This window comes from Rhinopithecus bieti, unplaced genomic scaffold (assembly GCF_001698545.2).
Source record: "Rhinopithecus bieti isolate Rb0 unplaced genomic scaffold, ASM169854v2 scaffold_46482, whole genome shotgun sequence".
In the NCBI taxonomy this organism is placed as follows: Eukaryota; Metazoa; Chordata; class Mammalia; order Primates; family Cercopithecidae; genus Rhinopithecus; species Rhinopithecus bieti.
Window position 1 is genome coordinate 339546 of NW_016818769.1, and position 26448 is coordinate 365993.

The following is a 26448-nucleotide window of genomic DNA, read 5'->3' on the forward strand; positions in this document are numbered from 1 at the left end:
GGGGTGGGCGGGAGGGAAGTTCTGTAGTTTGAGATTGATAATATTCCCAGGGGATTTTTTTCCTAAGGCCCCAGACCAAGCTGTCCCCTGAAAGGCTGTGGCAAGGACTCCTCATGAGGCAGCATACACTGCTTACTGGGTCAGCACTCATGGCTACATTTGCTCATCTCCACTGCCGTGCCAAGAGTTATCTCTGCCGGGGCAACCGAAATAGCTTAGACAAGATCATCCCTGAGCAAAACCGAGGAGGCAGTAAGGGTTCTCTTTACTCCAACTGCCCTTTCAGCACCCTCTGTCTCCACGGGGTATACCCACTCATGCAAACCAGGAGCAAACATCGTAGCTCTCTGCAGGCCATTAACAGATTCTAACACCTGGCTACTCCACGTGTGGTCAGACCAGCAGCCTCGGCATCGCCAGCATCACCTGGACCTTATGGAAATACAGAATCTCAGACCCTACACCAACCAAATCAGAATCTGGCTTTAACGAGGCCCCAGGTGATGTGTGTGCACAATAAAGTTTGAGAAGCGGCCGGGCGCGGTGGCTCAAGCCTGTAATCCCAGCACTTTGGGAGGCCGAGACGGGCGGATCACGAGGTCAGGAGATCGAGACCATCCTGGCTAACACGGTGAAACCCCGTCTCTACGAAAAAAAAATACAAAAACTAGCCGGGCGAGGTGGCGGGCGCCTGTAGTCCCAGCTACTCGGGAGGCTGATGAGGCAGGAGAATGGCGTAAACCCGGGAGGCGGAGCTTGGGGTGCGGCTGAGATCCGCCCCACTTGCACCTCCAGTCGAGGGTGGACAGAGCGGGAGGACTCCGCCTCCAAAAAAAAAAAAAAAAAAAAAAAAAAAAGTTTGAGAAGCATGTCTCTAAAGTTGCAGTTCTTAGCCTTGGCTATACTTCAGAATCACCTGAGGAACTTTTACAACTCCTGATTCCCAGCTCTCACCCTAGACCCATTAAATCAAACTTTCTGGGGACAGAACCCAGACATCAGTTAATTTTAAGCTCTCCAGGTGACTCCAATGTACAGCTGAGCTGGGAATCACTTTCTGAAGTGTGAGGGATAAAGCGGCTGCCCCTCCCAAAACTATTTACATTTTCCTGTAGGACCCTAGAATACTGAAAAGACTTCAGAATTCAAAGAAATTCATCTCTACTGGTGGAATCTGAGAGGATGCACTATCATGGGGAGAAAAAGTTATGGGATAAGAAAGCAGGAGCCCCTTGTATCAAAGAAAGAAAGCATTTGCTTTCTAATTGAAAAGTCAGCTGACTTCATTAAGTAACCCCAAAATGGAGCAACAAAAATCCTGTTCTATTTTATCCATGAGAAAAATGACTTACCCATTCCAAGTGTACTTCCAGAGCAAGTTACTGTAATAAAAACACAAGCATTTAAAATAAAATCTATTCATTTATGTATTTAAGATAGTGAAGATTTAACTTAAGAAAGAATAAAAGGAAAGTAAACCAAAAAATGAACAAGAACGAACTTGGATAATAAGAGGAGATACTACTAGCAGTATGATCTGGGCAAGTCACTTCACTGTGCCTCAATTTATCTGAAAAGCAGTAAGAATAAGAATACCAAGCTCAGCTGGGTGTAGTGGCTCACACCTGTAATCGCAGCACTTTGGGAGGCCCAGGCAGGCAGATCACCTGAGGTCAGGAGTTCGAGATCAGCCTGGCTAACATGGTGAAACCCCATCTCTACCAAAAAATACAAAAATTAGCCAGGCATGGTTGTGCACACCTGTAATCCCAGCTACTCAGGAGGCTGAGGCAGGAGAATCACTTGAACCCAGGAGGCGGAGGTTGCAGTGAGCTGAGATCGTGCCATTGCACTCCAGCCTGGGGACAGAGCAAGGCTCCATCTCAAAAAAAAAAAAGCCAAGCTGATAGGTTTGTTATAAAGACTGAGTTAATACGTGTAAACTCCTTAGAACAGTGCCTGGCACATGGCACTCAATAAATATTCGTTGTTATTGTCATTTACAATATTGTCCTGATTATCAGAATAAAGCATCACTGATATTGCAAACAAACAAAACCAAAAAAAAATCTCCCAAATGTATGGCTTTTACCAGGGACACTGAACAAAGGAGGATTTCCTAACTTGAGTCTAGATACCTAATGTTACTAAGCTGAAATGGCTGCAGGCTTGAGATGGCATCCCAACAAAGAGCTTGAGGTCTAACTCACAAGGACTTCTCGTGGCTAACCAGCCTTCAGAGGAATGACTCTCTAAGGGTAAAATTGTGGGCATGGAGCAGGAGAAAGAACAAAAGACTTCCATCACTCACTTAGCTGTATGATCACAGGTGCATAAATTCGTTGATTCATTCTTTTTTAAATTTAAAATATATCAGGCAACAGTTATGTGCTACGTACTAGGAGTCAAATAGATAATCACTTATTAGGAGAAATAACACACATTCAATTCACGGTAATATGTTGCAGTACAGATAAGGGTGCTGTGGGGTGATAAAGGAGGGAGAGAGACGGCTAACTCAGCTTATGATAATTGGAGAAGGCTTCACAGATAAGGAAAATTGGGCTGGTAGAATTCTCTTGGTGGAGGTGGGGTGGAATTCCGGGCAAAGAAAAGAGCACAGCAGTAGCTCCAGAACAGGACATAGAATAGGAGGTGTGTGTGGCAGAAGCGGGCATGCGTGAATGATGCCAGATGCCTAGACTAGAGAATAGAGTCCTCTCAGGATGGACGTTGTGGAATGAGCCTAGAATTTCTCTGTTCAGGCCGGGCACAGTGGCTTATGCCTATAATCCCAGCTCTTTGGGAGGCTGTGGAGAGAGGATTGCTTAAGCCCAGGAGTTCGAGACCAGCCTGGGAAACATAGCAAGACCTTGTCTCTACAAAAAAATTTTAAAAATTAGCCAAGCATGATGGGGCATGCCTATAGTCCCAGCTACTTGGGAGCCTGAGGCAGGAGGATCGCTTGAGCCCAGGAGGTCAAGGTTGCAGTGAGCTGTGATTGTACCACTGAACTCTAGCCTGGATGACAAAGCAAGACCCTGTCTCAATAAAAAACAAACAAACAAACAAAAAAAAACCCACGAAAAACCAATGTATCTGTCCAGTACAGTAGACACTCAAGTAGCTATTGAACAAGTGGCTAGTTGGAACTAAATGTACTATAAATACAAAAGACACACCAGATTTCAAAGACAGTATGAAAAATATGTAAAATATCTATTAATAATTTTTATGTTGATGAGATGTTGAAATGATAGTATTTTGGATATATTGGGTTGACTAAAATATATTATGAAATTAATTTTGCCTCTTTTTACTTTTTTAATATGACTACTAGAAAACTAAATTTTTCATACGTGGCTCATATTAAATTTCTATTGAACAGTACAGGTATAAGCAGACAAGGGACAGGTTATAAGGGACTGTGAACACCATGCCCAGAGGATTGAATGTTATCTTATGGGGAAATGGAAAAGTTTTGAAGATATGGAAGCATAAAAGTAACACAATTGGACCAGTGTCCTGGAATGACAACTTTGGTAACAGTACAGAGGCTGGAGTGAGAACAGGCAGATGGGACTGGTGCAGAAGTCTAGGGGAGAGGTGGTGAGGGCCTGAGGCATAGCAGTAGCTGTGGAATGAAGAGAAGAATCTGGATTTAGGAACCATTATGAAGGTGAAGGTGACCAGGACAAGAATTCGAAACTACTTAGATATGGAGGGTGAGGGAGACAGAAGCTGACTCCAGGGTTTTTAGCTAATGTGCCTGAAACAAGGACAGTGGAAGGAAGATTAGAAACAGCAGAGGATCAGGAATTCCTTTTGGCCCTGAAGGGTTTGAAATGCCTGGGCACCTGCAGCTGGAGGTATCAAATTTGAATATGGATTTAGGGGTCAGGAGAAGAGAAGAGTTGTAGATAGAAATTTGGGAGTCTCTGAGCTTCAGTTTTCTTATTTATAAAGTGGAGATAATGAAGTATGTTGAGACTACAGCATAGCATATTTTGAACATTCAATGATATTTGTAATATGAAACTGGTTGGCAAATTATAAAATATTATGCAGTTATAATGCAGTATTGTTATTGAGCTGTAGACTCATCTTCCTAAAAGCTTATCCTTACTCCAGGAAGCTATTCCTGTCCCTTCCCATAGGACTATACTTTGGGCCAGTTTGTCCTGTGGACCAAATAATGGAAAAACAAGGAATCAGAGCATGACAGCCACGGACAATGAGAACAGCCCCTTAGGAGGAACTGTCCTCCTTCCATCACCAAGGGCCATCCTGAACCTCTTGTCACCTACATATCATTGGAAATTTTAGATTCTGGCTATCAGTAAGGGTTTGTGAGCCAATATTTACTCTTTTTTCTGTGTTCATCTGCAAAATTCTAGGGCTTCATCATCTCTTTTCTTCTAGGAATATATGAAAAATGTATGACTGTGCCCTGGGCAAGGTAGCAGAAGGTGCTGGAACACAGAGCGGAGAATTGCTAATGTTTTCCTGCCAGTTCTAGTGAGGTGGTAGTTGCTGACAGTCATGTTTTGTGATCACAGACTGTCTGCCCACTCATATTGCCAAGCCTGGCTTCTGATTTATAAATTCATTTTTTCTGATCCTCTAATTTTTCCTCAGTCACAATTCTCAGTCTGTGCAAATAAAAGTTCAAGTTTCCTAATTTCCAATATTATCAATAAGACTATGTTAAAAATCTATCCCTAAATCTCAAAGCAGAAAATTATCTTAAATTTGCTCTACTAGTTAAGCAGCAAGCACCTAGTCCTTTTTAGGAAGGGGAAGTGTGGGACAGGGAAAATAATCTCTAAATTAAATAATAATAAAACATCACAATTCCCGAGAATTTTGGGGTCTTCCACAGCCAGAATCTGCCTGTGCTGTATAGAAATTTTATACCTTCAGCTGGGTATAGTGGCTCATGCCTGTAATCCCAGGACTTTGGGAGGCCGAGGTGGGTGGATCACCTGAGGTCAGGAGTTCAAGACCAGCCTGGGCAACATGGTGAACCCCGTCTCTACAAAATACAAAATTACTCGGGCATGATGGTAGGTGCCTGTAATCGCAGCTACTCAGGAGGCTGAGGCAGAAGAATCGCTTGAACCCAGGAGGTGGACTTTGCAGTGAGCCAAGATCGTGCCATTGCACCCAGCCTGGGTGACAGAGCGAGACTCTGTCTCAAAACAAACAAACAAAAAAAAAGAAAGAAAGAAAGAAAGAAAGAAAGAAAGAAAGAAAGAAAGAAAGAAAGAAATTTTATACCCTCTTTGCCCTTCCTACATAGCAAATAAGTTTGATTGCATCTTAATTCACAGATCTGAGTTCAGGGTTAGTTTTAGATAAACTGTCATAACTTGCTTTACCTGAATATATTTTTTTTGGACAGAAAGTAAGCTTCAGTCCTGTTTCAGCAACTGGTGAGACCATCACAGTGTATACATCCCCACAGGGTATCTCAGTGACATCACAGAAACTGAGGCCAGCACTCGGGGTGCACGTGAAAATGCCTTTGGAGCCGTAGAGGTCAGTGCTGTAACTGGCAGAGCCCCTGGAGGCTTGCCAGTAGATCCGGATGCCGTTAGAGCCCAGCCTATATAATTTCACCCCCAAAGGGCAGCAGGCACCTAACCAATAAAAAGAAACACAAAATCACTGGTTTTATTCCACCATCATCCAAAAATGGCCTTGATTACTGCAGGGAAAAAATATAAGTAAACTATTCTAAGTAACAGGATTAATTACTGGTTAGATCAGAGCAAGATTTGAAGGGGTACTCAAGTTATTTCCATGGTGGGCCACATAATCAGAAATCCATGGGTGGCCAGGCATGATGGCTCATGCCTATAATCTGAGCACTTTGGGAGGCCAAAGCAGGAGGATCGCTTAAGCCCAGGAGTTTGAAACCAGCCTAGGCAACACAGGGAGACCCTGACTCTACAAAAAAAAAAAAATTAGCCAGTTGTGGTGGTGCACACCTGTGGTCCCCTTGGGAGGATGAGGCAGGAGGATCGCTTAAGCCCAGGAGTTTGAAACCAGCCTGGGCAACACAGGGAGACCCTGATTCTACAAAAAAAAAAAAAAAATTAGCCAGTTGTGGTGGTGCACACCTGTGGTCCCCTTGGGAGGATGAGGCAGGAGGATGGCTTGAGGCCAGGAGTTCAAGGCTGCAGTGAGCTATGAGGGTGCCACAGCACTCACTCCAGCCTAGGTGACAGAGCGAGATCCTGAAAGAAAGAAGAAAGAAAGAAAGAAAGAAAGAAAGAAAGAAAGAAAGAAAGAAAGAAAGAAAGAAAGAAAGAAAGGGGAAAAGAAAAGAAAGGAAAAACTAAAGAAAGAAAAGAAAAGAAAAAAAGAAAGAAAAGAAAGAAAGGAAGAAAGGAAGGGGAGGGAAGGAAGGAAAGAAGAAAGAACGAAAGAAAAAAGAAAGAAAGGGAGAAAGGAGAGAGAAATCCATGTGTGAAGGTGGTGTGAGGTATGAATTTTTAATGTAGAACAATTAAATCAGAAAGGTCCAAAAACTGGCAGATACATATTGTACATGACTCAAACTGTGAGTCAAAGGCACAGAATCCTTGTCAAGATCCCTCATAATGCCCTAGTTTCATTTGATTTTTGGTGGCATTAAACTTAAATATAATTAATTGCATTCAGCTTTAATTGAAGAACCAATTTTGCCGAGCTGAGTAGCATGACACTTTGGGTGCAGCCATTTATACAATATGCCAGTGATCAAGTTTGCTGGTCCACGCTTCATCCATGGTAACTGATTAGTATTTTTTTTTCTTTTCTAAATACCTTGAGTGAGCCACACATTAGGTGGCAATAAGGGCACCAAATGGATTCCTTAGTAACTAAGTTAAAGATCCTACTGTATAATTTTTAAAAGTTATTATAATCAGGCTTACTTGATTTTTTCTTAAAAGAATAAGCAATGAGAACTGGATATCAAGGTGAGAACTTAGGCGGTAAATCTAATACAAGATAATGGGTCAAAAGAAAGTACACACCAGCTGACATACGTGCAGCATGTTCTGAATGTTCTCATGTTATGATTTATTTTGATTCTCAAAACAACTTCGAAGGAAAATATTACTATTCCTGTCTTTTTCAATGAGGAGACAGAATCAGGGAAGATTAGTCAACACAGCTTATAAGAAGTCACGTCTAATTTTGAATCCCAGTTGAAACTCTTTCTACTACCTCTGGGATGCCAAAATTATATTCCAACTCTTCCATCCCATGCCCCAGGCCGAGGTAACTGATCATTGTACTCTTTCACCTTAAGCATAGGAAGCATCCTCAAGAGTTTTTTCAAAACCATGCTACAAGCAGCCACTTCAGTGGATTAGAATCATGCAAGAGAAATCTTGTTTGGTAACCTTGCACTGCTTTTACCTTCCGCCGCTACTCCCTAATGGTTTGGTCTTTGTGAAGAACAAGGTACAGTACTGTCAGTAGACAGATGCCTTTGCTCTCTTCGCCTGTTGAAATAAGAAACCATTGAAGGAACTGAAGAAGCTTAGAAAAGAGAGGTAGTAGCACAATAATAATGAGAAGAAAAAAACGCAAACCAAACAGAATGTGTGATCTAATGCTTCCAGAAAACTCTGCCAGGCTGAGTTACTCTGTGTTGCAGGTAGCTGTGTCATATAAAGATACATGGTCCCTTCAGAAAAAGCAGGCCTGAACATTGTTATTAGGGGAGTTAATTCACCAACTACAACAGAAGCCTCTGAAGCTTTGAGGTTCTAACCAAAGGGAAAACTATAACCATTTTAGAAAGTAATCTGAGTTTATAATGCAAACTAGCTGGAGATGCAGCATCTTTTTAAATGAGGAGGAAAGGCTTATGCCTGGATTTACGATAGTCAAGTCCTTACTGCTACTGTAGAGCTGAAGTTCACTTACCAGAGAAATAACTTTGGTAGGAGCAATCCGCAGTCAACCCCGTGGCACTAATTGCTTTTAATGTTACTGTGTAATTGATGCCACATGTGATGCATCCCAGAAGGCAGTAGTTTTGATGAGTGTGACACTTAGACTGTCCAGTGTGTGACTCCAGAACTGCCACATGGGTTTGAGCCACTCTCCCAATAGTCCAGCTCACGTTGATTACTGACTGGGTGATTTGAGTTACTGTCAGACCAGTTGGACAGCACGGCACTTAAATGGGATAAAATAAAAAGAATTGGAGATTTATTTCCACTGAAGATTATTTGTGAAAAATGACAAAGAATGGTATTTTGCCTGTGTTTCACTCAATATCCTACATTCCCCAACTTTCCATTGTTAATAAAAAATTTCCTTGTGTTCATTTCCTCTGATGCGTCATGTAACATTCACTGTATGTAGTGGGTGCTTTCCCCAAAATGCACTGCACCAACTGGCTGTTGAAGGTTTCCACCTTTTTTTTTTTTTTTTTTTCAGAATAAGAAGGAAATCTTTTGTTGCCCCATCTTCAACATTTTTTTTTTTGAGACGGAGATGGAGTCTCGCTCTGTCGCCAGGCTGGAGTGCAGTGACACAATCTCAGCTCACTGCAACCTCCACCTCCCAGGTTCAAGCTTTTCTCCTGCCTCAGTCTCCCGAGTAGCTGGGACTACAGGTGCGTGCCACCATGCCCGGCTTTTTTGTATTTTTAGTACAGACGGGGTTTCACCATGTTGGCTAGGATGGTCTTGATCTCTTGACTTCATGATCCGCCTGCTTCAGCCTCCCAAAGTGCTGGGATTACAGGCGTGAGCCACCACTCTCGGCCCATCTTCAACAATTCAAAATACTTTGAAATGCAAATTTCAAAGTAACGGTTGCATTCACTTCTCCCAATAGAACATTTCATAGCATTAGCAATTAAGTATAATTTGCCTTTCTTGAAAATGTTATAGTACATCACTGATATAAAAGTTTGATTTCTTAGCTGCCTAAAATAACCCAGCCATGCTGATTTTTCAGGGACCCGTTACCCAGAATATAGGATGCCTAAGAGCTTCATGTATGCAGTATTTTGTATGGTCTCTATCTTACTGCTGGTTTCTTTTTTTAGGTATTTCAACTTGTATAGGCCAAAGTGCCATCTATCACTGTATATAAGAAAAACGAGGCCGGGCGCGGTGGCTCAAGCCTGTAATCCCAGCACTTTGGGAGGCCGAGACGGGTGGATCATGAGGTCAGGAGATCGAGTCCATCCTGGCTAACACGGTGAAACCCCATCTCTACTAAAAAATACAAAAAACTAGCCAGGCGAGGTGGCGGGCACTTGTAGTCCCAGCTACTCGGGAGGCTGAGGCAGGAGAATGGCGTAAACCCGGGAGGCGGAGCTTGCAGTGCACTCCAGCAGCTGCACTCCAGCTTGGGCGACAGAGCGAGACTCCGTCTCAAAAAAAACAAAAAACTAAAAACAACGAATGTCCAAAGACTGACGTGATTTGCCACGTTTCATTCATACACAATGCTATGCTGTAATAATAGTTTTCTTTTATGGCGCTCTTGCTATGCATAAGGCACTATGCTAAGAGCTTTGCAGCATTAGTCAACTTAATACTCATAACCACCCTGTGAGGCCATTATCTCCCCTTTACCTATCAGGAAACTGAAGTCAGAAAGCATTTCTTAAAGAGAAAAATTTGAAAGGGCTGAGCCAAAGAAATAAGTAACAACCCAGCTCATTTGGCTACTCATTTGTTAGCTGTTTTGATAGATTATATCATAGGGGAATATGAATTAAAATAAATGTTTTGCAGAATGAGTAAGTATTCCTTCTCTGATGCCAGTGAATGGATATACTAGTCTTGAGGATATTTTTACAGAACTTGTAAAATATTGAAAATTTTATTTTCTATGACCGGGACTCTTTGAAACGGTTCTGAGTTTAATGTATTTCTATGGCACTGAGGGTAGATTAAATAAGGAAGTTCATGTCTTGAAACACTTCCTAAGGACCCCACTGAAGTCAACATTCAGGCTTGGTGGTTGCTACATACCTGTTTCCAGGGGCACACTGTAGCTGGGCAGGCTCCGTCCTGCCTGTGTTTCAGCCACAGCAGTGACAGAGAACACTGAGCCACAGGGCAAGCCCCGCATGGTACAGGACTCTCCCATGCTGCTGCACTGGTATAGTCCTTTCTCCCCCTGGGCAGTCACAGTGTAAGTAGCGTCATCATTAGTGGATCGCCAGTGCACGTTAATCATTGAGAATGCATCCCTTGAAACATTTTTTATTTCAGGACTGCAAGGAGCTGAGAGATTTTAGAGTATTAATTGAAACAGCATGAGTCGAAAATATCACATGTGCCATTTGGTCTAAAATTGATTTTGCCCCCAATGAGATCATCATAGTTTTCAACCACGTCATGCATGCAGGCCAAATTACATAGTGCCTATGCGTGGACAACTATTGACATTAACACTGGGCATTGGGTTCATATAGTATTAGAATAGCTGGAAAATGTTTAAGAGCATTGTGAACTCCAAAAGCAAAAGTAAATAAGAAACATATTTACACACCTTCATGGTGTGAGTACAGGCAGGACCCTCAAAGACAGGAGGAACTGAATGGCTGAAGTAATTATGGGCAAAACCTTCTACTCTCCCCACAGTCTCCCCTTTTGTTTTCGTTTTTTCCACTTTCCTCTTCTGCCTTCTCCTCTGACTCTCCTTCGTACAACAGTGGCTGTCTTGGTCCCCACAAAGATTGATTAATGGGATTTAACCTTTTTATTGGTCTTACTGAATGCCCATCCTGAGGCTCACAGCTGGGGTGAATCATTCAGACAGCAGTGAGTGGAATGATAGCTGTGCCTTACCTGTGGTTATGAACTGGGGAGTACATGACATATTGCTGCCTCGGACTTCACTGAATGAATACACCGTGATGTTGTACTTGGTGTCACACTCTAGAGCCGAAAGGGTGCACCCAGGAGCAGTGTCATTGCACTCAACCGTGTTGTACCCATCTGCAGCCTTGGTTTCATACAGTTCGGCACCACGGACGGGAGACCAGACAATCTCAACTCTGTCACTGGACACCAACACGGGGTTAATGTCACTAGGGCAACAGGGAGCTGAAAGCAGGAGCAGAGGGAAAATGGTGGTCCCATCAAGAGCAATGCAACCGGGGGGACACTGAGTCCTGACCTCCCATGCCCAGAGCCTCGGCCACTGCCCTCCCTAATGACTACAGTGACCCCCTATGGGTCTGTCCAGGTCCAATGTTGGCCTAATTGTCACTGCATAGAGGGTAAATCCTCAGCATGACATTCAAGGTCATCACAAGCTGTAAGGTTCAGCTGTGCTCCCCCAACTCCCTGCCACACCAGACTCCTCAATTCCCCCATGCCACGTGCACCCTCATTCTCTGTGCAGAGAAAATTGCTGACCCCTCTACTGGAAAGCAATTCCCCTCTTCTGCCTGGTAAAATCATATGTAGTCTAACTTCTCAGATCCTGTCAGCCTTTCCAGACACTAAGCCAAATAAAACTGGGGAGTGGGGGTCATAGTTATATAAGTAGATTTTTTTTTTTAAGAGACAGGGTCTTGCTCTGTCACCCAGGCTGGAGGGCAGTGGTGTGATCTCGGCTCACAGCAACCTCGGCTTCCTGGGTCCAAGTGATTTCCATGCCTTAGCCTCCGGAGTAGCTGGAATTACAGGCACATGCCACCATGTTCAGCTAATTTTTGTATTTTTAGCAGAGACAGAATTTCTCCATGTTGCCCAGGTTGGTCTCACCTCCTAACCTCAAGTGATCTGCCTGTCTCAGCTTCCCAAAGTGTTGGGATTACAGGCATGAACCACTGTGCCCAGCCGCATATGGATAGGTCTTGAGAGACCCTAAAGAACCCCACTGGCAAATGTCTGACTCAGCTTGGAGTTTCCCCGGGATGCTCTTGCCCCACTTACATTTCCATTCATCCTTCAAGATCCAGTTCAAGGCCACTCTGGAGGACCCTCCTGTGTTAGGACCTTATCGATGGCCTCTTATTCCACATTCCAAAGGCACCAATGATTTAGATCCCTCATCCTGGCAAAATTTACTGTAATTCAGCTAGACTTTTACATAATTATGTTGGAGTATTCTTATTTGTAATGTAGTTATTTAATTTCAAATCACTCCACTCATTCTTCAAAACTTGAGCATCTCCCATATGCTGATCACACTATTATAAGCACTGAGGATGAAGAGATAAATAAGACGTAATTCCTGCCTTGTACAAGATACAAGTCTAGTGGAGGATAATAGCAACAGCAATTGTGACGCTAATAAAAATATTCGCATCATGCTTTATCACACACAAGACCTTTTCACATTCATGTTCTCATGATTTGTCCCATTTTGCGGTGAAGAATACTAAGGAACTAGCAAGGTGGACATCATTACCCTCAGTGAAGGAATGAATTAGTGGTCAAGTTAGAGTGTAAACCCACGTGTCCTACTCCAAAGTCCTCCACACTATGTAGCATCTTGGCCATTGTATGTCTATCTTGGTCTCAGGGAAAGAGTGACCTCCTGAAATGGAGGCACTGCCTCCTCTTTGGCAGCAGCACATGCTAGAACACTCACAGAGTACATCTTTGTGGAGAGTTCAGTCTTTCAGAGCAAGGTTGAACAACTACATTCTTCCTCCTCTTTTCACCCCCAAACTTTGCATTCTAGTTACGCTTGGGTCCACAAAACCAAGATTCCCTAGTCTGGAAAGAATGTGAGATAAGAGGTTACTTTCTGTTCTTAACCCTAGAATGACTCCCAGGTGGTAAGTTAATAAGTGGAATAGGTGATCCATTCTGCTGCTGAGGTTAGCGATCTCAGAACTCCCTTGATAAGTATCAAATGGGACTTACCTGTGGTATAATTGACTATGTCACCCAAAGGACTTTGCCCTGCCTTGTTATAGGCAAAAACACTAATAAAATAGGTGAAGCCACACTCAGATAAGAAATTGCACTGAGTGAGAGATGTGTTGCAGTGTACTTCCAAGCCGTCATCACTCTTCACAAAGACCACATAGTAGTCACCCAGATCTACATTGGACCAAGCCACAGACAGGTGGCCGGGGGGATCTTCTTGGATCGTCACTCTTCCAGGTGCACAAGCAACTAGGAAATGATCAATAATAAGCAAACATAAGACTACTGCAGGAGATTTTCTTTGCATGTTTGCAATGATCCAAGATTTCAGTACAACCCAAATAAGCTTCGTGACAGATTCAATTTGGTGCACAAAATACAAAACCGTGCACTGGAAGCATTAGAAGGTTTTCTTTATAGGACCAAAGGCCCCGAAGCACTACAACAAATTTTAATGACCTGTCACATTCTCTTGTTATACGAAATATTGTTTGAAATAATGAGCCATCAGAGATTCATAGTCATCTTAAGACATAAAAATTCTTCATTGTTAGATTATTTGTTGAAATATTTGACTTCATCCAGAGATGAAGCTAGTCTGGCTTGAGTGGAATAATGAATATCCCAGAAGTTATCTGTTTTAGAGATTAAAATACAGATATCATTCATTGTGTTTTATATTAATATATTCTCTAATTCTTCCAGCAAATATCATCATTTTAGAGTTGAGGAAACTGAGGCTTGTAGAGGTTGGTAAGTTGTCCAAGATCACATAAGTAGAAAGGAATGGAGCTGGGTCTTTCTGGGGGTTTATGTGTAAAGCCTCCATAGCATGGAACGTTCTTTTTTAAAAAACCTATTTTTTAAATTTATTTTTAATTTTATTTCATGTATTTATTTTTTTGAGACAGAATCTCACTCGGTTGCCCAGGCTGGAGTGCAGTGATATGATCTTGGCTCACTGCAACCTCCACCTCCCGGGCTGAAGTGATTCTCCTGCCTCAGCCTCCTGAGTAGCTGGGACTACAGGTGTGCACGACCATGCCCAACTACTTTTTGTACTTTTAGTAGAGACGGGTTTCACCTTGTTGTCCAGGCTGGTCTTGAACTCCTGACCTCAAGTGATCCTCCTCCCTCAGCCTCCCAAAGTGCTGGGATTACAGGCATGAGCCAATGCGCCAAGCCTAAATTTTTTTAAAATTAATTAATTAATTTTTTTGGAGACAAGGTCTCGCTCTGTCACCCAGGCTGGAGTGCAGTGGTGCGATCTCAGCTCACTGCAACCTCTGCCTCCCAGGCTCAGGTGATCCTCCCACCTCAGCCTTGTGAGTGGCTGGAACTATAGGTGCATGCCACCATGACCAGCTAACTTCTGTAGTTTTTTGTAGAGACAGGGTCTAGCCATGTTGCCCAGGCTGGTCTCGAACTCCTGGACTCAAGCAATCCATCCGCCTCAGCCTCCCAAAGTGTTGGGATTACAGGCATGAGCCACCATGTGCAACCTGGAAAGTTCTTCTAACTGCAGCCTCTCATGCACTGAATGACAGAATGCATTCTCATGCCCATTACACCCTTCAGGGAGCATCTTAAGCATAGAGTTAAGATACTAGATGCTACAAATAAGGAACAAATCAAATAGTATGTATAACTTAGTACAAACCCAGGAGACATTCTCAGATGTCCTAAAATTTATCTCACACAATAAATGCTAGACTATGTCAAAAGCAGGCATGTATTGATTTGTTAATATTGACTGTTTCTCTGTGTTAAGGCAATACCTCATTTATCCACATAATGCCTCATTTATTGATGGAACAAAATCTTCTGAAAGAATGAATTCAAGTAAAGTTTGTTTATTCAAGTGCTAAGCTTTAAAAATTTTAGTTTTGACTAGTGGAAATCTTCCCAAAATATATTACACACTTCTGGGCCCCAGGAAACACATAGTACTTTGTAAACATAGTTCTTTTATTATATATATTTAATATAATATATAATATGTAATATATTAAATAATAATGTTACTTTATTATTAGTCAAGGTCATCCCCATGATCATGACTGTGTCATACCCAAACTGCCTTAGAACCTCCTGGACCTGTAAGTGTGAAGGACTATTTCAATGGCACTTAACTCTGACTGCATAGTAGAATCAACTGGGGAGCGTTTACAAACTATTCACATCCAAATTCTATTCCCAGCAACTCCGATCGGTCTTAAGTGGGACCTGGGTATTGGGGTTTTATAAAAGCTCCCCAGATGCTCTTAATGTGCGTCCAAGATTAAAAAACACTGCATGGTTCTCCCCTGCATTAAATGCCTAACTGCCTAACTCAGAACTGCTATGCTTTTGAAAGTGTTTTTTCTCTCTTCTCCCACTCTCCACTATCTTGTCCTCATAATCACTTCTAATGTACCATTCACATTAAATTACAGTTGTCAAAAGAGAAGCCAAATCATCAAGTTTGTTATCATTGACCTTAATTTAACATAACTATAAGAGAGTGCAGGCCTGAAAGAATAGCTTTATTTTTTTTTCCTGTGGAATGGAGTGCATCAACTTGGTGATAGCTCCTTTTCTTCCTTTTCAGAAGCTTCTTAAACTTAGAATGACATAACTGACTGTGAGATAAAGTAGACATTATTGTAATTGTCGACATTTTCTTTGGCTTTAAACATTGGAATTAGGCAAACTTGAGCAGCTTGAATCTCAGCTCTACTGCTTATTATCAGTGTGCCCTTGGGAAAATTATTTAACTTCTCTGAGCTTCAATTTTCTTATCTAAAAAAAAGAGATAACAGAACCCACCTCACTGAGTTATCATGAGATTTAAATGAAATATTATACATATAGCGCCAGAGACATAGTAGGTCTTCATTAAGTGTTAGTTTCATTAAGGGTTAGTTACCATCCCCGAGACACATAGATATTTCTAAATAGAGGAGTCAACCTCCACATGTGTATGTGGTTATCCCTCTGATAAGAATGAAAATGGAAAAATATCTAAACACATATTCAGAACTAGAAATATCCTATCTTTATCTCAAAAAAAATGGCGGCTCCCACCAAGCCTAGGACATGAGACATGATGTAAAGAAGAGGCAGTTATCTGTATGCACAGTTAGAGCTGTGTACAACTCAAACCAGATCTTAGAATTTTCACAGCTTTACAAAGGAAAAGAAAAAAACTAATTAATGAAAGATCTGGAATAGAAACCAGGCCTCCTAATTTTCCAAAAGTGCTTTTGCAATACACAATATCTCGCTTCGCTATCAGTATTATTCAAACTCATGAGAATGTTCAACTCAATGCTTTCATTTAGACCAGGCTTTCATTTTCATTTTTTCTAGAGTATTCAGAAACATTGTCAGTGAATGTCTCCCTTACAGCAGTCACTGCTGCAAGTCCTACAGCCATCTCACTCTTGTTTACATACCAGTTTTCAGGGTCACTTCTGAAGATGATTTGCTAGATCCAGCATCATTACTTGCTGAAACTGAAATCAAGTATTCAGTTCCACACTGGAGGGAAGAGATGGTGCAAGAACTGAAAGCTGTGCTGCAGGTCAGCTCTGAAGAGTCACTCAAAGCCATCACAGTATAATTGAAAGCTCCTTCTGCCAGTGCCCATGAAAAAGATGCCTTCAGAGCTCCACTATCGAAAGAGACTTGAATGCTGGCAGGGGCCCGAGGACCTACATTTTTGAGAAACAATTAAGATTTTGTAGTAGCCTTACAAACTAAGTAAGAGTTGGCATGACAATGTTGCAGAGCCTGGAGGATAAGATACCCAGTAGTTGGATAATTACAAGTGTTCAAAGCATAAAATTGGGATTTAGGATGATGCCTGGGAACTGGTAATACATCTGCTACTATGCAAACTCATAATAAACTGTGTGGCATTGGCCATATTATTTACCCTTTTTGTAATTTAATTTTTTCTCATATATAAATAGATCTAACAAGATCCATGTCTAACACCTATAGGTGCTAAAAGACATATTTTGAATGGATTAATGCACTATTTAATAAGTAGTTAAAATAATTAAATGAAATTATTATGGGAAGAACTAAAAAGGCCACGTGGGTATGTTATTATTAAGCGAGAGGTCAAATATCTTCTGTTATTGATCAATGAAACTGAACATATCCCTTCTTTACTTTTGACATCTGCTACAACTTTTACTGCAATAGCTTTTCGGTCATAATCGTTTCTAGAGGAGCAGATTTTCTTTCCATTCATCATCAGAAGGAAGGAAGGAAGGTATCAAGTATGATGCGCACATATTAAGGCAGTCTTTTAGTGTCTCCAAAACACTTAACCCTACATTCTTGTAAATATGCCTTCCTTTCTTAAAACTTACCACATTAAAAAGCATAAGGAGGTGTCCTGGCCTGGGGAGGGAAGAAATTGGCTTCAATTCTTTGGAATCTCTGCTGTAATAACGCTCAAGCAGCAGGCCTTAGGAAACTGCTTAAACAGTCTGTGAACAGAGACCAGCATCCTCTGGATGCTGGGGCAAACAGGGAAGGCCTTTTTTTTTTTTTTTTTTTTTTTGAGACGGAGTCTCGCTCTGTTGTCCAGGCTGGAGTGCAGTGGCGCAATCTCTGCTCACTGCAACCTCTGCCTCTGGGGTTCATGCCATTCTCCTGCCTCAGCCTCCTGAGTAGGTGGGACTACAGGCACCCACCACCACGCCCGGCTAATTTTTTGTATTTTGAGTAGAGACAGGGTTTCACCATGTTAGCTAGGATGGTCTCAATCTCCTGAACTCGTGATCCACCTGCCTTGGCCTCCCAAAGTGCTGGGATTACAGGTGTGAGCCACGGCGCCCAGCCGGGAAGGCCTCTTTGAGGACATGAGGACCTAACTCATTCTCTGTAAGGCAGGCACCTGGCATGTTTTTCCCGTGGGCCATCTCGACAGGCCCCTTCCCACTACATGGTCAGCTTGTCTGCAGAGTCAGGTCTGCTTTAGGGAAGTGCTGGGCCCAAGGCTGGTAGGGGTAGCCTGCAGTGTTTTAGGGCAACTTGCTTTTCCCACAGGGAGCATAGGAGAACTAGGAAAAATAGGTAAAGTAGTGAGAGTCTGTTATGGGTTGACTTGGGTTCCCTCCCAGTTCATATGTTGAAGTTCTTACCCCTAGTACCCTCAAAATGTAGCTTTATTTGGAAATAGGGTCATAGTAGATGTAATCAGGTAAGATGCAATCATTAGGGTGGGCCCTCATCCAATATGGCCGATTTCCTTATAAAAAGAAGAAATTTGGACACAGATAAACATATATAGGGAAAATTCCATGTGAATGTGAAGATAACCATCTACAAGCCAAGGAGAGAGGCCTGGAACAGACTCTTCCTCACATCCCCCAGAAGGAACCAACCTAGCCGACACCTTGATTTCAGACTTCGTAGGCTTCAGAACCATGAAACCAAACATTGCTATTGTTCAAGCCACCCAGTTTGTGGTTCCAGCAGCCCTAGGAAACTATTCCAGAGGCGAAATCTAAACTCTGTAAAGCTTTGTAAAACATGCGTAAACCTATGAAGGGCAAGTCTTTAAGAAACAAGTTATTCTGGGCCGGGCGCGGTGGCTCAAGCCTGTAATCCCAGCACTTTGGGAGGCCGAGATGGACGGATCACGAGGTCAGGAGATCGAGACCATCCTGGCTAACACGGTGAAACCCCGTCTCTACCAAAAAAATACAAAAAACTAGCCGGGCGCGGTGGCGGGCGCCTGTAGTCCCAGCTACCCGGAGGCTGAGGCAGGAGAATGGTGTAAACCCGGGAGGTGGAGCTTGCAGTGAGCTTGGATCCGGTCACGGCACTTTGCCACTCCAGCCCTGGGCAACAGAGCGAGACTCTGTTCTTCAAAAAAAAAAAACAAAAAAAAAAAAAAAAGTTTTTATTTCTTTGGGGATGCTGTCTCAGTGCCCCAGCCTGATGAAGATGCTCCCTCCTGTGCCTCGCTGTGTTTGCAGCCTTCTGCCAAAGCACTGGTCAGGTGAAAATGGAAACGCTGACTCACCATTGGTCTCTCCTTTGACATAATCCATTCTTTGAATAGAGGGATCACGCTTTATTTGCTTTTGTATTCCCATCAGCTAACCTATGCCCAGCACACAGTGGGCCCTCAACAAATGTGGAAAGAAAAAAGCAGTGTGAAAGGGAAAGGAAAGGGAAGGATGGGAAGGGAAGATAAGGGAAGGAAGGAAGAAAGAAAGCCAGCCAGCCTAGGAAAAGGCCCAAGGAGACTGACTTGTCACAGACATCCTGAGTCACCAAGCCTGTCATGAATCACCTCCGGGCTATGATTATACAACCTTCCTAGGGAAATAGTATAAAAGGCGGCAAACCCCTCTCTTCTCCCTACATTCTGCCTTGGCCCATAGACTATGGGGCTTCCATTCCCCTCCAAACTTAGGGAAAGTTGGAGAGAACATTTCTGGTTTCTTTCCTTCCTTTCCTGCGTCCTTCCCAAATGGTGAAACAGCTAATCTGGTTGGTGAGTCTTGTATCTATTTAGGTTACCTTGCCAGTGGATGGCTTACTCTGCCTCAAGAAAAGAAAAAACACCCCCTCTCATTCTCTCTCATTCTCTCTCTCTCTCTCTCTCTTTCTCTCTCTCTCTCTCTCTTTCTCGGCTCACTCCAGCAGCTCAATTTGGACCTCCAGTTGTAATGCTGCAGGGTATCCTCTGCTCGGGGGACCTCTGGGTGGGACGGTGAGAAAACGCACAGCAAGCTCTAGCTTCTCCCCACAGCTGGAGGAGCAGTAGTGGGAAGCCCCATGCTGACTTCAGGCCCAAGCTGAGGCCTTTGGGAAACAGATCTGGGACACTAATTCCACTGCAGGATCCTGACAGCATCCTGTGCCTGCAGAAACCTTGCTTTGCTTGCTGCCGTATCTCTAGAACAATGCCAGCTCAAAGTTGGCACACTGTCACTCAGTATCTGCAGAACAAATGAATTCCTATTTGGCCCAGTTCTTATACTAATTGGCCTGAACCCAGAAAGGGACAAGGGTGATGGGTAAACCTAACAAGAATCACCTTCTTCTGTGTGATGTCGAATGTGAATGCTGAAATTGAGTTGGATATTAGAAGGCGGTGCCATGCTGTGTGCATTCTGAGTAGCATTTCTTTATCCATGCAGGAAGTGTTTAAACTACCGAGGAGGAATAGACAAGGCACTATAAATAACTTCATAATAAATTTAAATAGCTGCTGCCAGCTGCTCTGTACTTGTCATGTAACACTGCTCTTGATGGCTGCAACGCACAGCCCCCCTTGTTAATCAAAAGTAAAATTGTTCGAGGCTGAGCTGAGAAGTTCTTACTTGTTCTCTGATTGCAGGTGGAGTCGTCCCCAGGGATTCCGTTGGCATTCCATGCATAGGCCTTTATGGTGTAGAGAGTCCCGGCTTCTAAACTGGTGAATGTCAAGGAGGTGTTTGTAGTATTCTCTTTCCATATACTCCCCAAGCCATTGGCTCGCATAATGGACACAGAGAATCCAGTTGCCATATATACAGCTTCCCACTGCACAAGAATGGAGTCTGAACTTGGAGAGCTTACTTCTAGAATTGGTGCAGCCAACACTAAAAAAAGAAAAACATGCATTTGTGTTACTAAAGTCCAATAGAGGATAATTCAAATTTAGAAGCAAGTAAATTGATATCCATAATATACAATAATTATTTACTTTATAAGAGCATTCACAACAAGGTTTCATTAAATAATTGCTATTTAAGTGTATCCTAACCATAAATAACTTGGCAGAGGAATGGGAAACAGAGAAACGCTAAATATCAGACACTACTTTTAACTGAAGTTGGTCAGAAATTAGATCAAACATTCCTATAATCATAATATAAATCAATGGGAAAATGAGGGGTTACACTATTTTAACGTGCACATAACTTTTCAGAAATATGCCTAGGTACAAACTTATCAAATCAATTTCAGTAATGCTGATGACAAACTCCAAATGCTTTTATTTGTTTTGTTAACATATATGCCATATGGTCAGAGTGCAGCAAAATCCCTTCTCTGTGTTCTTTATTTGGCATGTTAAAACCAGAAATCCCTATTTCAGAGATTTAAAAGCTGGGATGCTTTTAAAGATGCCCAGAAATGGGCTTTATTTTCCAAAGCAAAGCATCTGGCATTTAAATGCCACCTCCTCCACAGATAGCTGAATTCTCAAACAGCATCATTTGGTAGCTTTCACTTCTGGGCCTTGAATTGTAGGCACTCATGTGACACCAAATCACATTCTGCATTTGCAGCACCAGAATAACTGATCCAAGTCACAAGCAAACACTCAAAGGAGGATGAGCATCCATCCAGCTACCTGTCTTTGCCTGCTTTGGAGGTGATGCCTGGCTTCTCCCAGCAGCGCTGATGGATCTGATGGTGATTTCGTACAAGGTTGCAGCCTTTAGTCCCGTCACAGTGCCTGGGGAATTGGCCACCATTGTTTCAATGACTGTGTCCCCGTCTTCAGCTGTGAGGAGGTAACTGGTGGCACCCGGCACTGTAGCCCATTCTACGGTGATACTGTTGCTGATTTTTGAATATGCCTGATCAATAGTGGGTATTTCAGGAGCTGAAAGAGGTTTTAGAGTTGTACATTAGCCAAGATACCTACAAGAATGACTTCTTTCATCATTTTACTCTTCAAGATAAATCATTCTCATGCTTTCCTTCAGACATAAGCTTTGCCCTTATTATCCAGATCAAGGAAAACAGAGAAAAGAAAGACAAAGCTACTCTCCAGAAGAGATCCAGAAAGCTCAAACCTCTCACTCAGGGATGGTATTTCAAAGTTTTCCCCAGTTGCCTGTGGGGTAATTTGCACTTTTTGTACTTTTAAAAGAGCTAAATAAGAATGGGAAGTAATTATGGGAAAGAACTCTGGGAAGACAGAGAGAATAATTGAGAGGCTTTCTTCCAGAGGATTCTACTCCAGTTGGGCATTCTGTGAATTTTGCAGGCTGCTTTGCCATTGATCTCCCCTCTGGGTCCCACAGCCATCCCACTGCCTCCAGTTGGACTCATCTCCATTCCTCCTGCCTGTGCCCCGTGGCTGTGGTCACTCTCTCATGCACTTTGCACGTTTTCCAGATAACATTTAATCTAATGGAGGAAGGAGGGAGGATCGAGTTCTTTGTTATAATTACTCCATAGCACTTTCTTTCGTATTATCAGAGTGGAATAATTCTCAGATTCTTCCATACAAAATAAAAGTAAACTTTACTCTCCCTTTCTCTAGCACAATATCTGCCTCAGCATATGAATGCGATGGGCCAGGCTATGGTTTGCCAGGGAGATATGAATGCTTACGTCATGGGTTTACACAAGGCATTCCTACACTCAGGTGTATGGAGTAGGAGCTATAGCACAGTACTCAGATTGACTACTTTACAAAATTCCATAGACGCAAAAATGTCTTGGATATAGGAGATCCAAGTGGAAGAAAAGGTCAAACAAAAATAGCTGGGCTTTATTTGCAAGTGGCACTTGGCCTTTCAGGTTTAATGTACTCCACTTGCTGGGTAAAATCACTGTATGTCAAATATAGGGAATTTGACAAAACTAAAACTAAAGGGAAGACAAATAAGCAGAACTATAGGGCAAAGAGGGAGAAAGAGTAAAGACAGGTGATTCTCCAGTATCAGCTCCCCTTCTCCCAGAGCCATGTCCCTATGTGCACAATGCAGACAACTTTCTCTTTCTGTACCAATAGCCCAGAGAGTTAGCTTTGGCAGCATCTCAGAAATAACCATGCTGCAAAAATGAACAAAGTCTCCTCTGTGCCCTGGCCAGACATTCCTTGAACATCACCCAGTATAGTCTCTTTTGCCATTGAAAGAAAATTATGACAGTTATATGCACTGGGGGAAAGTCTCAGGCCTGCTTGTCATAGCCACTTGCCAGTGGAAGCCAATTCCATAGGAAAGGGCTACGTTCCCTCTCTCTCCTGCAGAACGGAAAGTCCCAGCAGGGGCTCCCTCTTCCAACACACACACACACACACACACACACACACACACACACACACCCCTCTTCTGCTCCCCCAGCTAATGATCCTGTGCTATATGCCTTCTTTCCTCTAATTTTCTGGTGTCTCTCAATTCCTTCTGTTCCCTCTGTCCCCACCGTTAATCTTATCTCCTATGTTACCAGTTCTGTTCATTGGAATGAACTAACTTCCTGGGAAAATGACAACCAAACTAGCCACAGACACAGGAGGCCAGATCATGCATTCACGGAGCAGTTTGAAAGGCATCTAAAAGGCTAGCATGACACAGACCCTCTCCCCACAGGCCTGTCACAGGGCCCGAGGGCTCCACAAAACTGGTCTCATGGAATTGATCTAGGAGAGGCACATTTGCTTGGAAGTCATAATGCAGGAAGCCAGTATCACAGAATGAAACGGGGTTGTGTGGTGGGAAAATAGCAAAGGGTTTGGATTCAGGAGCTCTGGGTTTGAGCCCTGGCCCTGCTGTTTACTTTTGTGTGTGAAGGCATGCAAGTCATTGTACCTCTTCTAGACTTGTTACCTTCCTTGACAAATACAGATTATTAATACCTACATGTTAGGATTTACTTTGAAATTTAAAATACCTGCATTTTAGGATTGTTGTAAAGATTAAGTGAAATAGTGTATGTTAGGGTACTTGGAAAGTGTGTGTGTATGTGTGTGTGTGTGTGTACCTGTGCACGTTTGTGTATGAGCCAAGACAAGTAAATTTTGATGGGTTTGGAAAAGCCAGACCATATGGCACTGCCATGGAGAGGTCCTGTGAAAATGGGATTCTGAGGAGTGTGGGGCAAATATAGGCTGGAGAGACAGATTGTCTGTTTTACACCTGGTTTTAGGGCAGGCTCTGACCAGCATCAACAATGAAAGAAGATCAACCCCTATGTAGTATGTTGCCCTTTAACAGATGAGAAACTTGAGTGTAAAGTCCATAAAGTAGCAGCGGTTCCTTACTCTTTCTTACTTCTATGTTTAGCCCACTGACTGGACTGGTGAAAGAGAAAACTTTATTCCCTAGATGTGCAACCAACCACCCTGATCAGTCAAAAATGAAACCCCTTGGTTCTCAGCATCTGTGCATTCCACCAGCTCAAAGAGATCTAAATTAGCCCACGAGGCCCCAGTGACCAGACACAGATACACAGCAATACCAGAGCCCAAAGAGAATCAAAATACACACAATCAAAATGAAACCTTCTATACAGTGCAGCTAATACACATTCCATCTATTGAAAAGCCAGGACTCAATTAGCAATTGAGTCAATTAGCAGCAGTATCACTAGCTTAGCCTGACCCACCATTTCTCCAGAATAGGGCAGATGCTGTGAGGACCAAAAAGGGTCCTGTTCTGAGGGCTTGGTGTGTCCTGGGTATGCTGGGACCTTGTAAGAGATGGCAGAGTTAGATTTTGTCCACCCAAAGGCTACTTATTTAAAAAGCCACTTTGTGTATAGCCAAACAGTCCTTCCTATAGTTTTCTGGCTAATCCTAAAGATCTCTCAAGAATAAGACAAGTAAATAAGAATAAAGCAAGAAATAATAATTTTTTAAAGAGATGGGGTGTTGCTATGTTGCCCAGGCTGGTCTTGAAATCCTGGGCTCAAGCAATCAATCCTCCCATCTTGGCTTCCCAAAGTGCTGAGATTACAGGCGTGAGCCTTGGTACCATGGCCAGGAAATAGAAATTTTTAAAAACTTACTGTATATGTATGAATTTTATGAAATTTCATGGCTCAGATATACATCTATATCAAATTTTTTAACTGTCTTGATTTCACTTCCTTTTCTGTGGTGTAGACAAAATAATAAGTGCAAATTTTTCTAATTTATGTCGAATCACTATGAGAATTTATTGGTGATATGGTTGATATTATATGGTTCCTAGAGATAAGCTAAATCCTCCTAAAAATAAATTTCCATTCCAGGTATTTAGATTTCTAGCACAAATGAGCTAGGAGGGGCCTCTAGATAAATTATTTTGCCTTCAGTTATCTACTTAAGAAAGATAGAGATCAAATATTTTATTTTATTTTTTATTTTTTATTTTTTGAGATTGTGGTCATTATTTTTTAAAGACTTTATTTTTTGGAGTAATTTTAGTTCACAGCAAAGTTGAGGGGAAGGTAGAGAGATACCCAATATACCATCTGCCTCAAACATTTCCTATTCTATTATCAATATCCCCCACCAAAGGGACATTAGTTGCAGCTGATGCACCTACCTTGACACATTATTATTGCAAAGAGTCCATAGTTTGCATTAGGGTTCACTCTTATGGTCTACAGGTTTGGAACAAATACAGAATGTATCCACCATTAGAGTATTATACAGAGTAGTTTCTATGTTCTAAAAATCCTCTGCTCCACCTATTTGTCCCTCCTTCCCCAACCCCTGGTAACCACTGATCTTTTTTTAGATCAAATATTTTAAAAGAGGGCCCCCTTTCAGCCCTGAGTGACTGTTGTCTATATTTTAAATATGCAATATTAGAAGTATAAAATCCTTTTTAAAGCAAGGAATATTGCCAATTTAATCAAATATAACATTTCTCATTTTTTCTCTAATTCCCCGGAACATAAACAAGAACATTTATATAAATTAGACTCTGTACAATATCTTAGCTAGAATGATGATCATTGTAATATTTCACACATGGCTAACTGTGTATGAGAAAATGCATGCCTACATGGCTCTATACATTACAGTACTCAGCAAGAACACTTTCTGAAGATTTGTCTTTCAAATTCAATCTATTTATTTGTCTTACCAATCATCAACTCCCCAGGACCCAATATAGTGCTTAGCACCCAGTGTGAGTGCTCAGAAAATATTGAATTTTTTTTCTCATATAGCCTTTAGATTTCAGGGTAGCCTGTAAATTAACAATGGAAATTAACATCAAATACAAAGAGGAAAAACTTTCATGTCAGAAAATTGTACCTGATTTTGCTGAAGCAACCTGAAAAGGAAAGTTTAGAAAATTAGAACCATACAGAAAAACACCACTTGAACAAACGTAAAACAGGAATAAAAGCGGTAATAAATTAATCACAACATTTTTATACCTAATGTGAACAGTCTTTCGATCCATACAAGTATTTCTCCACGCAAATCGTTTCCCCACACCCCAATCTACCGCAAAGCAACTCTAAATGGAATTTAGAGGCAGGAGGCAGATCCCATTACTATTTCATTTCTTTCCCCTTTGAATCTACCTATTGAACTAAGTCAGTAGCTGCTGACAGATTTTTCAGAAATCTTTGTTCTTAAAATATAATGATAATCTTGTTTTCTTTCTCTAGTATATGGCATTAAATTTCAAACATGCAGACATATACAACCTGGGTACGAACTTTTGAAAGGTATTTCGATTTCTATCTCCCCATTCCCCAACTCCTCAAAAAAAAAAAAAGGAGAGAAAAATAATGTGTCTTTCTTTTTCCCCTAAATAGTTGCGGGCAGTTGGAATGATGAACTCACCATTGTCAGACAGATAAGAATGAATCCAATCAAAGTCAAACATGTCTCCCGTCCACCAGCCAT

The 26448-nt window shown here is 42.1% G+C and overlaps 1 protein-coding gene across 1 annotated transcript in view; it reads right to left on the minus strand.

The window, feature by feature from the left end:
- Positions 1–26448, minus strand: part of FNDC7 (fibronectin type III domain containing 7) — a 31102-nt gene extending 4654 nt beyond the window's left edge. Inside the window, exons 1-11 of the mRNA XM_017857468.1 lie at positions 26386–26448; positions 25846–25864; positions 21214–21468; positions 20198–20458; positions 16298–16555; positions 12855–13109; positions 10821–11078; positions 9999–10253; positions 7927–8181; positions 5382–5642; positions 1353–1382 (exon numbers count right to left, since the gene is read on the minus strand). Of these exons, the coding sequence (XP_017712957.1) occupies positions 1353–1382; positions 5382–5642; positions 7927–8181; positions 9999–10253; positions 10821–11078; positions 12855–13109; positions 16298–16555; positions 20198–20458; positions 21214–21468; positions 25846–25864; positions 26386–26448 (2170 nt within the window). The remainder of the gene's footprint in view (positions 1–1352; positions 1383–5381; positions 5643–7926; positions 8182–9998; positions 10254–10820; positions 11079–12854; positions 13110–16297; positions 16556–20197; positions 20459–21213; positions 21469–25845; positions 25865–26385) is intronic.